Below are 14,983 nucleotides of genomic sequence, written 5' to 3' on the forward strand. Positions count from 1 at the left end.
CTGCCTTTTTTACAGACAGACCTTTGGGCAGACAACAACTAAAGCTTTCTGCTCCCTCCCCTTTCCCAAGTATTTGCAAAATGGATTCCCAAAGGGAACTCACTGAAGAGCTCAGACTTTACCAATCCACCCTTCTTCAGGATGGCCTCAAGGAACTCCTTGAAGAGAAAAAGTTTATAGATTGCTCTCTAAAAGCTGGTGACAGAAGCCTGCCTTGCCACAGATTGATTCTGTCCGCATGTAGCCCTTATTTTCGTGAGTATTTCTTATCTGAGCAAAATGAAGAGAAAAAGAAGGAGGTAGTTCTAGATAATGTTGACCCCAACATCCTGGATATGATTGTCAAATACCTTTACTCAGCAAGTATTGATCTTAACGATTCTAACGTGCAAGATATTTTTGCTTTGGCCAGTCGCTTTCAGATCCCTTCTGTATTCACTGTGTGTGTCTCCTATCTTCAGAAGAGGCTTGCTGTTGGTAACTGCCTGGCCATCCTCCGACTGGGTGTTCTGCTTGATTGCCCAAGACTTGCATTTTCTGCCCGTGATTTTGTTTCAGATCATTTTGTGCAGATCTGCAAAGAAGAGGACTTCATGCAGCTTGCCCCGCATGAACTTATCTCAGTTATTTCACCTGACAGCTTAAATGTAGAGAAGGAAGAACTGGTATTTGAAGCAGTAATGAAATGGGTCCGAACAGACAAGGAGAACAGAGTGAAGAGCCTGGGGGAAATTTTTGACTGCATACGTTTTCGTCTTATGCCAGAAAAATATTTCAAAGAACACGTTGAGAAGGATGATATAATTAAAAGCAACTCAGACCTTCAGAAAAAAGTAAAGATTATTAAGGATGCTTTTGCTGGAAAGCTGCCCGACTCTAGCAAAAGTACAGGAAAGTCAACCAAAGGGGAGGTGAATGGTGATGTAGGAGATGAAGATTTACTGCCTGGCTACCTAAATGACCTTCCCAGGCACGGCATGTTTGTCAAAGACCTAATTCTTCTGGTTAACGACACGGCTGCAGTAGCTTATGATCCTCTTGAAAACGAATGCTACCTAGCAGCCCTGGCAGAACAGATCCCCAGAAATCATTCCAGTATAGTCACCAAACAAAATCAGGTCTACATTGTTGGAGGACTTTATGTGGAAGAGGAGAACAAGGATCAGCCTTTCCAGTCATACTTCTTCCAGGTATAAGCTTTGTAATCGGTGGTGCAATACTAGGTGCCTGTAAGAGTTACTGAGTATTCTGGGTCTGTGCAAGTGAGTTGTCTAGTCTCTGTACGGTCGCTGGAGAGAACTACCTATAGAGAGTTATTCCGGTCTGCGAAAGATAAATGAAACCAAGGGACTTGCATCTTCTCTTTCAAGATCAAGCCCCTGATGAGATCTCAGAAAAGGTTAAAAGGATTAATATATCTAGGCACTGGCTGTCATTATTTAAGACCCAGATTTTTCATGGTACATGTGCCTAAATTTAAGCCTAATCATATCATTGTAAAATACCTTTTGTGAATTTCTGTTAACTTCCATGAAAGTTGAGTGCTTAGCTGCTTCAGATCTAATAAGATGTCTCTTTTTTTGCATCTGAATTATTTTTATTACAGCAGTAATGTGCATATTTTAAATGCCACTTTTTTGTCACTAAAACTCCAGAAGCCCTTTTGTCGCATCTACATTTGAAAACCTAAGGGCATTCTGAAACACCTAATTTAGAGGTAGAAGGTTGTTCTTTCTCTTGGCAAACTGTCAATGTCAGTACAGTAAATGCTGTGTTTCAACCAAGATTGTCATTTTATCTTTGTGAATCTGTATAAATATAAGGCCAACTAATACAAACTGTATTCTGCAACATATATCAGAAAAATTAGCAAAAATACAATCTAGCAGGCTTACACAATAAACTAATGTTGTGGTGGTTTTAGCTACCTGGCTACATGCTTTGGGGGATATTTAAACTATTTTGTGGTGAACTATGCAATATGCTGCTGGCCATGTCCTGTCTTTAGGCACATTGGCCTAAAAGAATGAAAGTAGGTCCTGTTTCAATAGAAAATAAAGCAGAGTGACAAGCAGTGAGAGAATTTTAAAGATTTTTTCAGATATTTGAAAATGCAAATCTTAAGTGTTTATATGAGTATGGCTCACTGATTTCACACACAGTGAAACAGTTGGTTTCAGGCGTTTGTTCTATTTATGAGAGAGAAGTCTTAGCTTGCTAGAGAGGGATTAGCGCTATTATGTAGGTGTAAAACACTAATCACTAAAGTGCAAAACTTGTTACAGAAATATTATTCTAATAGAAATACTGTGTTTATGTCATAATATATAGAATCCAGAACTGAATAGTCTCAGTCTACTGGAAAGGGGTCTCTGAAAAATTAAACCTTGAGATTGATATTAAAAATTGATGTTTTCAGAATCCTACTTTATATGTCTATGTCTGTTTCCTGATATCCTGCTCTCTTGCCTGTCATCTTTAACCTTGCTTGCTGCTGCTACTGCCTATGTTAAAATACTTGTCTCTGTTACCCGTGGGACTGTTGTTCCCTCTAAAATGTTAATATGTGCCAAACTGATTTTCACTTAGTGATCCCCATTTCTCCACCAGCGAGACACCTGTTACCATTTTATTTGGTAGCTAGCAACTCAGGAGAAAACAAGGCTGCCACTGGCTCAAAAATGCATGACTAGTTTATGCCCTATCATCAGTAGATAAGTCATCATCAAGACTGATTCACTAAGCATGCTGTGATCTGTGATGGGTACATCTTCTCCTCATTACGCCACCAGATTCAGCTACTGGGGTAATGAATCTAAATTTCACTGTTGCAATAAAACTCCCTGTCCAATAGGGCTGGTCTATCAAATCTGGGAGATGCATTTCAACACAGAGACCTTGAATGTGGAACATATTTCTGGAAAAAGGATGTCACTGAGCTATACCCAGATCTGATTACTTTGACTGAACTTTCTCTCACCTTTATGCTCATGCAAACTCACATTTTACCTTTCCTTCCTGTACATTGTGAAGCAAATATCTATGCAATAGAAGAGAGAAAATACTCTTTCTGAATGTTAGAGAGCATTCAGGTTCAATTGTAAGTTCTCAGATCAAAACAAAAATTAAGCACCACAGTTCTAGCAAAATACTGTTTTGTTTTGTTTGGTTTTTTTCTTCTGTCCTCCTTCTGCTGCTTCTCCTTAGGTGTTTTCAGCATACTGGATGTGACTTGAGACAGCTGTGAGAGCACTTCAGTAAGGATGACATCAATATTGTTGCCAATGGAGCTGCACTGCCTGCCTTTTTTGCTTAGGAGTAAAGTTTTATTCATTGTGCCATCAGAGATCTTGAGGAGCTTTTTAGGCTATTTTTGATGAAAAACCAACTCTTCTGCTCTAGGGATTGCAGAAGAAACATCTGTGCCATTTGCCATGTAATATTTCCTGACCATGAAGAGGAACGGTGTGAGCATGTCTGGCATCTCTCTAGCGATGAGCACAACAGGCTAAATGTGTAGGTGTGAAATGGCAGGAGTGTCTGCTCCCTTCAGGCGGGAAGAAGAACAACTTGTTCTTTCAAACATGTTATAGGGAACCCAGAGAGTGAGGGACCTTTGAACAAGGAAGAAGAGCTTAACAAAGAGGCAAAGAAACTCTGTGAGGCTGAGTGAGGTTGAGCAGATGCAAAGAGAGCTGCCTGGCATTGACTCTGCTAGGTCTTAGCACTATGGAGCATGGGCGGGTAGAAGTCATCACTCATTAGCTGCACTGAGGGAAGGGCAGGTTGCAGTCAAGCAGATGAGTTGTTGAGAGACGCTGAGTGCAATTTTGTGGAACAATGTTTGTTGTGTGGATTTTTACTATTTGCCTTTCTTAACACTTCCTGTTCTGATGCTCTTTCAGCTGGATAGCGTTGCTGGTGAGTGGGTTGCGCTTCCTCCACTGCCATCAGCCAGGTGTCTCTTCGGCCTGGGAGAGTCCGACAGCAAGATCTATGTAATTGCTGGCAAGGACCTTCGCACTGAGGAGTCTCTAGATTCAGTATTGTGCTATGATCCTGTGTATGTTTAAAATTTAATTATTCCCACTGAGAACGTGTAAATAGCCCACTGTTAGTCGAAAGCGCCTAACCGTGATACTCTTCTTATTCCAGGGCAATGAAATGGGGTGAGATCAAAAAACTACCCATCAAAGTATACGGCCATGCTACTATCTCAAACAATGGATTGATATATTGCCTTGGCGGAAAAACTGATGATAAGTGAGTCTCTAAGTCTTTTCATGACAATTTATTACATTATTTGGTTGGTCCTTTAGAGATTACTTTCCCTCACACTCAGAAATGAGGGTCTCCCTTTTTTACACTCTGGATTAAGGTTGCTAACAATTTGGCAGAGGGGAACACATTATGGTATATAGGATATTTTTTCATTATAAGGTAAAATTGTATATAAATTATAGTCCCAACTAGTTATTTTAATGACCATACTTATTTCCAAGGCAAATTTTACTTACACTGGAGACACATTAGTAGTATATAGCTATGAGGACCCTCACTGAAAGTATTATTGCCTTCCAGATAGAAATACTTAGGTGCCATGGAATTACCGTGTCAGTTTTTCAAATTTTCTGACCTGTGATGCCTGTTGTATCTTAATGGGTGTAACACTACGAAGATCAAAGTTTTTACTCACACTGAGCATGTGGTGGTAATTTTTCAGTGTTTGTATAGTGGACACTTAAGATACAAGCTTGACAAATCAGCCAAAACAGTAGCATAATCTTTCTTTTATAACCTTTGTCATCCATTTCTCCACAAAACCATCTGAATAGAATGCACTAGGAAAGGACGTTGTCATTCTCCTGTAAGGTACAGTGAAATTGCTGCCCTGTGTAAGTAGCATTTAACATTTGATGTAGTTCTATGGATGTGGTTAGTGTGCTGTAGACATGCAAAGATTCCCAGATTAGATACAAGAAGGGTGCTCATGGAGAGGAAAGAGGTGTTACACAAACCCAAACAATCCACCTCAACTAGGTCTTGCTTGGACCAACCAAAAGTTCATTAGAAATGATCACAAGTTTTCTTTTTCCTCCCCAGGAAATGCACTAACAGACTATTTGTATACAATCCCAAGAAAGGAGACTGGAGAGACCTGGCTCCAATGAAAGTGGCTCGCTCAATGTTTGGAACGGCTATCCATAAGGGCAAGATTGTCATTGCAGGTGGCGTCACTGAAGAAGGCCTTACGGCATCTGTTGAAGCTTTTGATCTGACCACCAATAAGTGAGTGCAATATTCAAGCCATTTTTCAGCAAATGTTTTATCATCTAGGTTTTTAAGATGTCTGAGATAAGAGTCACAAAGGTGTTCAGGTGCCTGTACTCCCACTGAGACACTTGGTCTACATTCACATCTTTAGCCACAGCAGCAGCATCTTAAAGAGCCCATATCTCTGGCCATTTTTCCTGCACACACACACAACCCCCCCACCCCATTTTCTATGCTAGCATTGCAAACATGATCAAAGAGCTCATGTAGCGAAAATAACCCACCCCCTAATCTTTTTTTTTTAAGTCTGATTACTTTCCCACTTCACTTGGCCACACAGCCACAGAAACAGCTGTGCTGGCATAAGAGGGGAGAAGTGGGAGAGATGGGCAAGGGCTGCACAATCTAGTTGAAACAGCACTGGTACTGAATGTAAAACCCCAGCAAGAGAAATCGGGTGCCAGAACAGGACTAGCTGAATGTTGTCCTTTGAGTACATGGCCTTGTGATGTCTTGCTGTTCACTTAACTTGTCACAGCAAATACAATTTTTACCACTAGTAAAATAACCACTAGTTCGTAACAGGCAGATAGTTCTGCTTATTTATTTAATATGAAAACTCCAGGAAGACTTTCAGTTTTAAGTGTGTGCTCTGAAATACTATAAAGAAAAAGCAATGACAAAAGAGAGTCACACCTGGAATTAGTTTACTTTTTGGGTCCAGGTATGTTCCAGTGTTCTTCCTCACAGTCAGAATCTTTTGCAGCCAGCATCCCTCAAATGTTTATTCTTTTCCAGGAGTTTAGACCCTCTGTATCTGTGTCTTTCTACTCTTCAATTTTCCTGTTACTTTTGTTACTTTTCCTTCCTATGATCTTATTTACAAACTTTCATTTAAAATAATATCAGCAAAGCTTTATTATGATAGCTTAAACTTGTAAGTGGTCCTGGATGCACCTTTACTTTATTAATAAGCACTTCTATTGTATATAAACACACTTGACTGTGCTGTCTTCACTGACAGGTGTCATTGCAGCCATCAACCTCACAATAAAAGCTTTGACTTGAATATACGCTATCCCAAAGAGACTTGCTTATAAAATTTAACAATACAGAATGTGAATTATGCACATTTTCTGTATGCATAATTCTGTGAGGGAACTTTGGACTTTACACCTTCCATAGGAAGCAAAGGAAAGTAAAGGTCATTTTGCCACTGTGACACTTAGCACATTCTTCTCTTCCATTATTCAGAAACACGTGCAACTTGTGTTCTGAAAAATCTGCAGGTTCTTGTCATGGTTTACTCTGTTTTCTTACAGTCAAGTCACAGTGGGAGAGACAAATTAGCCCGTTAGTTTTGATGTTGACATTATCCAGAAGTGGGATGTCTGTATGTTTTCTATGTCCATAGATGTGAATTGTCAGATATTTTGAAATTATGCTAATGAACTCCAGTGACCTTTTTTAAACTCAAATTATTATGCCAGTGCCACTTGAAAAGAATAATTTCAAAAATGCATATAGGGAAAAAATGAGAGCAGCTGGGGAACAATACATCTGTATAAAGCATATTACCGGTAATAGGACCAGGTGACCTGTAAGAAGTGGTCTCTGGGAAGAATTGCCATCACGGTGTAATTCTGTCACTTAAGACTTGCAGGAAGTCCCTGTGGGGATGGAGACACTGCAGCTCCCTGCTGATAAATTTATGAAACCATTCTTTTACTAAACTATTCACGCAAGCGGTCCTTGGGGTCCTTGGTGCCTGAATTGATGTCACCTAGAGGTATATTTCAGTGCATTCACTTTTCTCATGTGTTTACTTAATTTAGGTTTTTCTTTTCATCTTTAGGTGGGAGATTATGCCTGAATTTCCCCAAGAGAGAAGTTCCATCAGTTTAGTCACCTTAGGTGGAGCCTTGTATGCTATTGGAGGCTTTGCAATGATTCAGCTTGAATCTAAAGAATTTGCACCCAGCGAAGTCACTGACATATGGAAGTAAGTTTAATTTTAATCACACTTTCCTGCTGAAAAGCTGTATCTAAAATTGAGGTTTGTAGACACTGGAGGGTAAAATTAGTTTTCTGTTTAACTCTGGAAATGAACCATAGCACAGGTTGTAAAGCACTTGCTGACAGACAGAAATGTTTGTCAGAAAGTAACAAATAAACATGAGACTTGGATCTAATGACTACTTCCACCTACTAATAATTTGAACAGTCTGAGTCATGATCTTCAGTTCTTTTACTCTTAAAGAGAGTAAGTTGCCATATCTCTTGGCAGGTTTAGCCTTGTAAGTGTACTATAAAAACATTCTCTGTTTTGTGACATTCTTAGGCAGAAAAGCCTGTATACACAGAAGTTTGTACATATTCATGTGTTAATAGTCAAATAAGTAATTGTTCCAAGAGAATCAGAAATCCTTGTCTCCTAGATTTTTTTTTTTAAATCTAAATCACAGTAGCAGTGATGAAGCATCCCCTCTCTGCTGCGACTCTTCAGTTGCTAAGGTAATTCAGGAGTTTTAACTGGCAGAAGAATTGGAAGGATTCCCAGAAAAAAACACCTTTGTATGTCAGAATCTGAAGAAATTCCAAAGGGATACTTAAGACAAGGAGGAAGCTTTTATAGGAGTAATTAAAGTATGAAACAGGCCAGCAACAAGCTTTAGGGACAAGGAAAAGGACAACTGACATGCGCAAAAACATCCTTCTGTTCTGTTCTAGAGAACAAAAGCAGCCTTTTGTAGCATCCTTCAGCACATGGTTGCAACAGGCCTTTGTAACATGTGGACTATCCTCCTTTTCATGTATGTGTGATGAAGCATCAAACTCAAAATTTTAAGATATGTTCTGACCTTATTTTGCTAAATGCAGGTATGATGATGAAAAGAAGGAATGGATTGGCATACTGAAAGAGATCCGATATGCTACTGGAGCATCCTGCCTGGCTACACGTTTAAACCTCTTCAAGTTATCAAAACTGTAAACAAAATGCTGGAAAATGTGATATGGTGAGGGAGTTTCAAGAGGCTCTTCCTGTTTTGTTGCATGAAAACATCCCCAAATTGTAAGCGTTTTGTAGCAGCATATTAGTTACACTGTTAACTGTTAAACAGTTCATCTGTCTGTCCAAGTCTTAAGATATTTACTAGCTAACCAACAACTGAATTTTTGCCAACGTTTAAAATCCTGAAAAAATCTAATCAACAATGTTGATTAGAATAACTGAAGATTTTAGAGAGAACTCCATTTTTTCACTCTGTGAAGTTGCCAATAAAACTAGCGAGACTTCCTTACACTTAGACAATTCAGGGTATTGGTGCCTTATCCTCCAAACAATGCCCATGCGTTAATAGTTAAGATCAATACAACCAGTAGGTAGCTAGTTTTATTCTAACTGGCTGTATAGCCTGATTTCCCCCTTTAGCAATGTATGTAGACCCTGCATTCTTCAGCCATATTTTAAAAATATTTTCAGTAGACCCTTCTAAAAATAATTTATTCTGGAATGGAAGTGCTTATTGAAAACTAAAGTGGCCTAATACTATGTGGCCTAGGAAATGCCAATCATTTCAAAGCTGTACTAGTAGCCAGATGTGAGGAGACACAGACAGACATTCAAAGGTTAATAGATCTATTGTTTCACCTACTACATTTAGGCTTCTGATAACAAGGATATTCCACTTTTTTATGCTTTTATATTTATTTCCAAAGTAAATATTTTATGGAAGTTTTTCTCAGAGATCTGAGGCCATTAACAAGCATTCATTAAAAAGTCCTAGAAGAACTGATCATCAGCAAATATCTACAGCAGAGGAGACTTTTCCATCTCATAAAACGTTGATGCATTTTAATGTTGAAACTTTTAACAATTAAACTTTGTTTTTAAAACTATAAAGTGTCACTTGATGGTGTCTCTTCTAGACATCAGCTCATCATCACTGTTATATTGACAGGATACACATTTCTTAGTACAGCCTTTACCCAAAACAGAGCACTCTGTTTTCTTAAAGTAGAGCATGCCCACTATTTTTAGAGTAACTCTTCAAAGGATTTCTTCATTGAATAAAGAGGGTATCATAAATCTAAATCTAATTACAACTGATGTAGCAGGAAAACTGGAAAAGAAGCCCACCACACCTGCCTGAATAGCAATTCCAACTATCAAATAAGCCCTTACATTGCCTTCTTAGGAGACAGAGGTAAACATATGGCAAGGGCCCAGCCATCATAGCTCATTTCAGGATGTTACTGTACACCAATACTTAATCTGTGGGACATCTTTTCTGTTTTCCTCTTTAATACCCAAATCTTCAGCTGTTCTTGGCATCTTTTCATTGGCTCCAGTTAAATCACTGGTTTACACCAGCCCATCTGCTCTAACACTTGCTGATTTAATTTAGAAGGAATGACTGCAAAGGATCAAAAGCAGCACATTTTACTGAAATACTTATTTCAGTCAATAAATATTTCAGTAGTTATTTAAATAATTAAACTTTTATTTACTGAAATTACTTTTTTTGCTTTCTTAGATGCCCTTTCAGAATCCACTCTTCGCAAGTTTTAATACTCTTCCCAGTCAATATTCATAACTTTATCCATATATAACTTGACGATACCTGCCTGGGCACAGTGACAGCTGGATACCAAAAAGCAGGGTTCACTCAAACACATGACCACCCATGACTGATCACTTCAGCTGCAGCCACTACCCCCTTTCTTATGTTCCAAGGTTGCACCTTGAAGGCCTCTAACTTGTGGCTCACCTTCCAAGACCTGTATTTATGATTGTCTTCTCCATTTTATACAAAATGTAATGTGCATAGCCTTTCTATATGCTGTGCCTTCAACAACATTTCCGCAAAGCACTTGTCTCCTACATCTTGGAGCCTTTGTCCATTTGATACCAGAAGCAGATAACAATCTGCTAGTTTTTTCAGTTATCCCACAAATGTGAGGGAGAGCTGCCTCAGAAGGAAAGCACCTTACAGCTTAGATCAGTTCTGTTGATTTTTCTTGGCTTTTCATTAGTGTCCTGATTTGTATTCAGACAATATTTTCTTTTACTACTGAGTAGTAAAAAAATAAGTGACAGCCATGTCCACAACAGTCCATTCAGATGCAGTTGCTTACCTCTGCCAGGTTTCAAAGGAAGTGGTAAAAAGAAAGTGCATTGCTTCTACTAAAAGGCAAGAAAACATATCCACACTGTATGTGAAGGAGATGGGCACAGCTGGCAGTCGTCACGAGGTAATGGCAGCTGTAGTCACAACATGGCTGCCTCTGAAAATGGGCAGGTTTGCAGACTTGAGCACCCTATAGTTACTGCTCTACAATGAACATTCTCCTGGCTATTCCACTTTTTCCTTCTACGTCTCAGTATCTTATGCCTCCCGACAGAAACCCAGGCTGAGCATGATCACAGGAAGCCTGGTAACTGGCAGATGGCTTTGAAACATGATAAATAAGCCAGTAACATTTTTCACCACCAGTAACCAAGGTGGTTGTTGCTCTCTGAAGACTTTTCTTGATCTTGATTCCAGATTTCAATTTTCAGCCTAGTTTTGCTCTTTTGTACACAGCCTTATTTACAGAACAGGCAAGTTTGTCTCATTTTGGTTTATTTCTATTGGAAGGGCCAGTCAAATGCATAATGCTGTAAAAGTAAATTTCATTAATGATAGTTGATAGTAAGTGCCTATGTCTGACATAAGTATTATTTTCTCCTTATCTTGTATAAATCTTTCAGGTATCCCTTCCAAGCTGCATTTAATCGGAGTACAGGTGTTTCAAGTGTCTGGGTAGCTGCCAGACCCCTAGAACTAGTCTACCTTTTAAGTATGTGAAAGTGTTCCAGAAGGCTCAAGCCTTACTTCTGCACATGCCACATGACAGGGTAGGAGAAGCAGCTGGAGGTTCCTCATGGCACAGCACCCTCCCCCAGCACAGTCACCCACAGTGCCTCTGTTCTGGAAGATGGAAACAGAATGGCTGTACTAGCAGTCCTATTCTTAGTAAATCTGCATTTTGGTTTCTTGGTTTCACAGTACAGATACTGTTTGATCCCTATTGCTCATTCTGTCACATGCTGGAAAACAGACAGTTTCCAGTAGATCTGCTGCCTCTTCTCTCACAGTCAAGAGTATTTCCAACGTTTTATTTGAACAGTTTTATGTCTGGCTAAGCTTCTGTGCTATTTATTTAGGAGACAATAATGTAATTTTATGTCAAAACTGTCACAGACTCATGTACTTAAAGAATAGCTTCCAGATAATGGGAGATTTTAACATCCTTATCACATCTTCATGGCCCACTGTGACCTGCCTTTTGCAATCCCTAATAAATTGAGGATTAAATCTCTTGACATCTGATGCCCCATGGCAAGCCTTGGTCCAGCTGACTCACAAATAAAGAGATTTCTGAAACTAAGTATTGCAAGATTACAAGAAGTTTAATGGTACATAAAGCATATAAAAAAGTACTTTTGATTGCATGTCTGACATTACTGTATTCCATATAGATGCTTTCTCAGATATTCTAGCTGTTCACCTTTTGTTGACATAACCATAGAGTTCCATTCAAAGTGAGGAATCTGTAGAGCAGAATTATACAAACTGGGTGTTAACACTGGTATAAGCCACACACCATCTTACAGCAAAGAAAAGGCTCTCTGATATCTGTTGTTCTCCACTTGAAAATATTTTATCACCTGTGTCCTTCTAAAAGCTAGGCTTATTCTAATATAAAAAAGATTCATTGCTCAATGCAAAATTCTTCTTCATGTAAGTACAGTCAGTTTGCTTCCAAAAACCAGCATAGTTGCAGAGATGCCCAGGCAATACAGACTATGACAACACCATTACACCATCTCCCACCTTTTGAAAGCCAAACCGAGAGAAAAATCCCAGCTCACTGTAGTTTGTAGTATTAATGTATCAGACTGGAATGGTGTCTCAGTAGCATAACATTTACTGTCAGAGCAATATGAGAAAGGATGATTATCCTGTTAAAAAAACCCTAAAACCAAACTTAAGCTTAACGAAGGATTCTAGCTAAAATTAGAGTAGGTGAGTAATTATATATACAGGAGAATCTGCATTCATGAGCCCCATTACCCAAATGTTTCTATGCTGGTGGCTGTGCATTATCTCTGACCACTAGTCTTCCCTGTCACAGCATGATCACTGCAGCAGACAGACAGCATCCATATCCCATCTTGCAGCTGCCATAACTGTCTATCACTCAAGGAGGGTATGCTCAATCTTTTTCTAGTGTCAAAATCTTCGGTGAATTGAACTGAAACTCTTGTTTCTCTTTCTCCTTTACTCAGGCTACTTCAAGATTGCTACTTAGCCTGCAGCAAGGTAAGGACTAAGACATTTTGACTTCAGTTTTGCTGCAGCCACTTCCAGAGAAGGTGCAAGTTCTATGAAGTCCTTAAACCATCTTGAGAACAGCTTGGAATTTCCCCCCTTAATACAAAAATTGCTCTCACCAGTAGGTGCTTATCGCTATTAAAACAGTCTCTAAATCTGTTGCAAGGAAAACGTATCAATCTGCACTATTGATACAACTCAGAAAGGACATAAAATACTGCTGACTGCTCACCTGAATTACGCGGTACCCCAGCATTTCCAGGTGCCTTTTTTTCACAGCAGGTTCTCCCTTCAGGTGATGTGAATGTTTGCTAAAAGCTTCTGAATCAAGAAATTCCAAAGCAATTCTGCAAACAACAAAAATGTGCATTTACTTTCAGGTCCTACCAGAATACTAAAAAGTGGTATTTTTAGATCGGTATTGATAGTTGCAGCAGGACTATTACTAGATAAGTCTGAAAATTCATAGGAAAAGAAAATGAAACAACCCCCTGAAACTAGATATTTTCCTCGTATTCATCTAGAGATACTTGAACTTCACATGATTTAGAAAAAGCAGTTCCTCCCTGCACCTGTTTTTGTTCAAATGGCAAAAAAACCTAACCAGCATTTTCAAGGCTAACATTTGAAGAGGTGGGAGGAAACAGTATTCCAATCTCACAAAACACATTTCAGGAATTCCCTGTCTGCCCTAGTGAACTGGGTCTGGCTGAGATGTAGTTACTTTTTTTCATAGCAGCCCACATGGACCTGTGATTTGGATCTGTGACCAAAACAGTGTGATAACACACCAATATTTTGGCTATTGCTGAAGAGTGCTTGCATAGCATGAAGGCCTCCTCTGTTTCTCACTCTGCACCCACAGTATATAGGTGGCACTGGCAAGAGGTTGAGAGGGGACCCAGCTGGAACCTCAGCTGACCAAAGTGATATTCCACATCGTAAAATATGTTCAGCAGTAAAATGGGGGAGTTTTTCCAAAGAAGCCACTGCTCTGCCAGTGGTGAGTGACTGCATTTGCATTGTTTCTTTCCCCCTTTTTTTTCATTCTGTCTTTACTATTTAAACTGTCTTAATTGCAACCCAGGAGTTATTTCTCCTTGCTTTTGCCCTCCAGTTTCTCTCCCCCATGACACTGTAAGGGAGTGAGTGAGCCACTGAATGGGAGTTTAGTTACCAGCTGGGGTCAGCCCACCACACCTAGCAAGGCTAAAACCTCATAAGGCTTTGGAAAAAGGAACAGATAAATAAATAGCCTAGGGGCTACAACAAGCATTTAGGACATAAGCATCAAAATCTGGCCTAAACATGAACTAAACTTGGAAGCTTGGAAGAGCTAATGTGCAAGAATTCAATGTACTAACCTCTGAGCTCCTGGTGGCAGAGCCTTTCTCCCTTCATCCTTGATGTCATGTCTCAAGTGTATTCGCTTCACATCATCCAAAAGTATATTCTGAGCCATATAGGAAAAAGGCTTTTTATTTTCATCCAGAACACACTCAATATCTGTGAGAAAACACAACAAACCTGTTCACTGACCAAAAAAAAAAAGTGAAAGAATTTTATCTGTACGGTCTTTACTTCTAGAAAAAACAAGTGATAACCATAATTAGAGATACCTGATATTATTTATATTATGCAGAACTTTTTAGGAACTGTATTTTATACAGCAATCTCTTCTTTGCAGTATCTTGTGGCCACATGCCCAGGGGCTTCCTAATATTGGTGAAAATCATGGTATCAGAAGTCTCCATAACAATCTTAGAGGATTAATTTCTCACCTATTTCATAGTAGTATGGGGTGAGAACAGATATTCTTGCATAATGGCTCCCTCCTAAGATCTCTGTCAGCAGTATGTGAACATGCTGCCGCAGTGGATTTATTTGGCGCCTGCCTACAAAGACAAAATAAAGTATTCACACATCAAAATTTCCACAGCCAAAGTTTTGAAAATAGCACTTTGTGACACTGCATTTTTAACAGCCAGCCTACTGAATTAAAGCATTTCCATAGATTCCTGCTGTTATTCTGTCATAATTCAGAGACCATGTGATCATCTTTTGGTGGAAAGTGGCAGGTGCCTATTAAGCATGAATTCCAAAACCAGACTTTCCATCCCAGGATTTTCCCATTTGCATACAGACACTTTAGTTTCAGGTTTCACCTGCTGGATTTTGTTTGCTTTTAATCGTGCTTACACACTTTAAAAGGTATTTACTTACTTTGCATCTATTACAGGCACACCACACTATCTCTCACTTCTCTGTCTGTTGCAGATTGTTTAATGCCTTACTCCATTAAGCATCTTCAGTCTCAGAGATTGTTT

At 39.2% G+C, this 14,983-nt stretch overlaps 2 protein-coding genes across 8 annotated transcripts in view; one reads left to right on the top strand and one right to left on the bottom strand.

Annotated features, from left to right (window-relative positions):
- On the top strand, positions 1–12,869 carry KLHL41 (kelch like family member 41). 2 transcript variants are annotated; one of them, XM_074910822.1, is made up of 7 exons: positions 1–1,190; positions 3,906–4,063; positions 4,156–4,263; positions 5,104–5,289; positions 7,130–7,276; positions 8,155–8,291; positions 12,611–12,869. In XM_074910822.1, exons 1-6 carry the CDS (start codon positions 81–83, stop codon positions 8,264–8,266), a joined length of 1,821 nt encoding a protein of 606 aa, XP_074766923.1. In that variant the 5' UTR covers positions 1–80; the 3' UTR covers positions 8,267–8,291; positions 12,611–12,869. The 2 variants fall into 2 exon arrangements, with proteins under 2 accessions (XP_074766923.1, XP_074766922.1); XM_074910821.1 differs by lacking the exon at positions 12,611–12,869 and having other exon boundaries at positions 8,155–8,578.
- Positions 11,713–14,983, bottom strand: part of FASTKD1 (FAST kinase domains 1) — a 20,113-nt gene continuing 16,842 nt past the window's right edge. For all 6 annotated transcript variants that reach the window (XM_074910816.1, XM_074910818.1, XM_074910813.1 and 3 more), the window contains 4 exons: positions 14,438–14,551; positions 14,021–14,162; positions 12,889–13,003; positions 11,713–11,872 (listed from right to left, as the gene is read on the bottom strand). In XM_074910816.1, the coding sequence (XP_074766917.1) occupies positions 11,783–11,872; positions 12,889–13,003; positions 14,021–14,162; positions 14,438–14,551 (461 nt within the window). In that variant the 3' untranslated portion in view covers positions 11,713–11,782. The remainder of the gene's footprint in view (positions 11,873–12,888; positions 13,004–14,020; positions 14,163–14,437; positions 14,552–14,983) is intronic.

Source organism: Athene noctua, chromosome 7 (assembly GCF_965140245.1).
Source record: "Athene noctua chromosome 7, bAthNoc1.hap1.1, whole genome shotgun sequence".
NCBI lineage: Eukaryota > Metazoa > Chordata > Aves > Strigiformes > Strigidae > Athene > Athene noctua.

Coding starts and splice junctions, on each gene's coding strand:
- KLHL41 (XM_074910822.1), top strand. CDS start 81: ATGGATTCCCAAAGGGAACTCACTGAAGAGCTCAGACTTTACCAATCC. Junction 5,290..7,129: donor TTTGATCTGACCACCAATAA/GTGAGTGCAATA, acceptor TTTCATCTTTAG/GTGGGAGATTATGCCTGAAT. Junction 7,277..8,154: donor GAAGTCACTGACATATGGAA/GTAAGTTTAATT, acceptor TGCTAAATGCAG/GTATGATGATGAAAAGAAGG.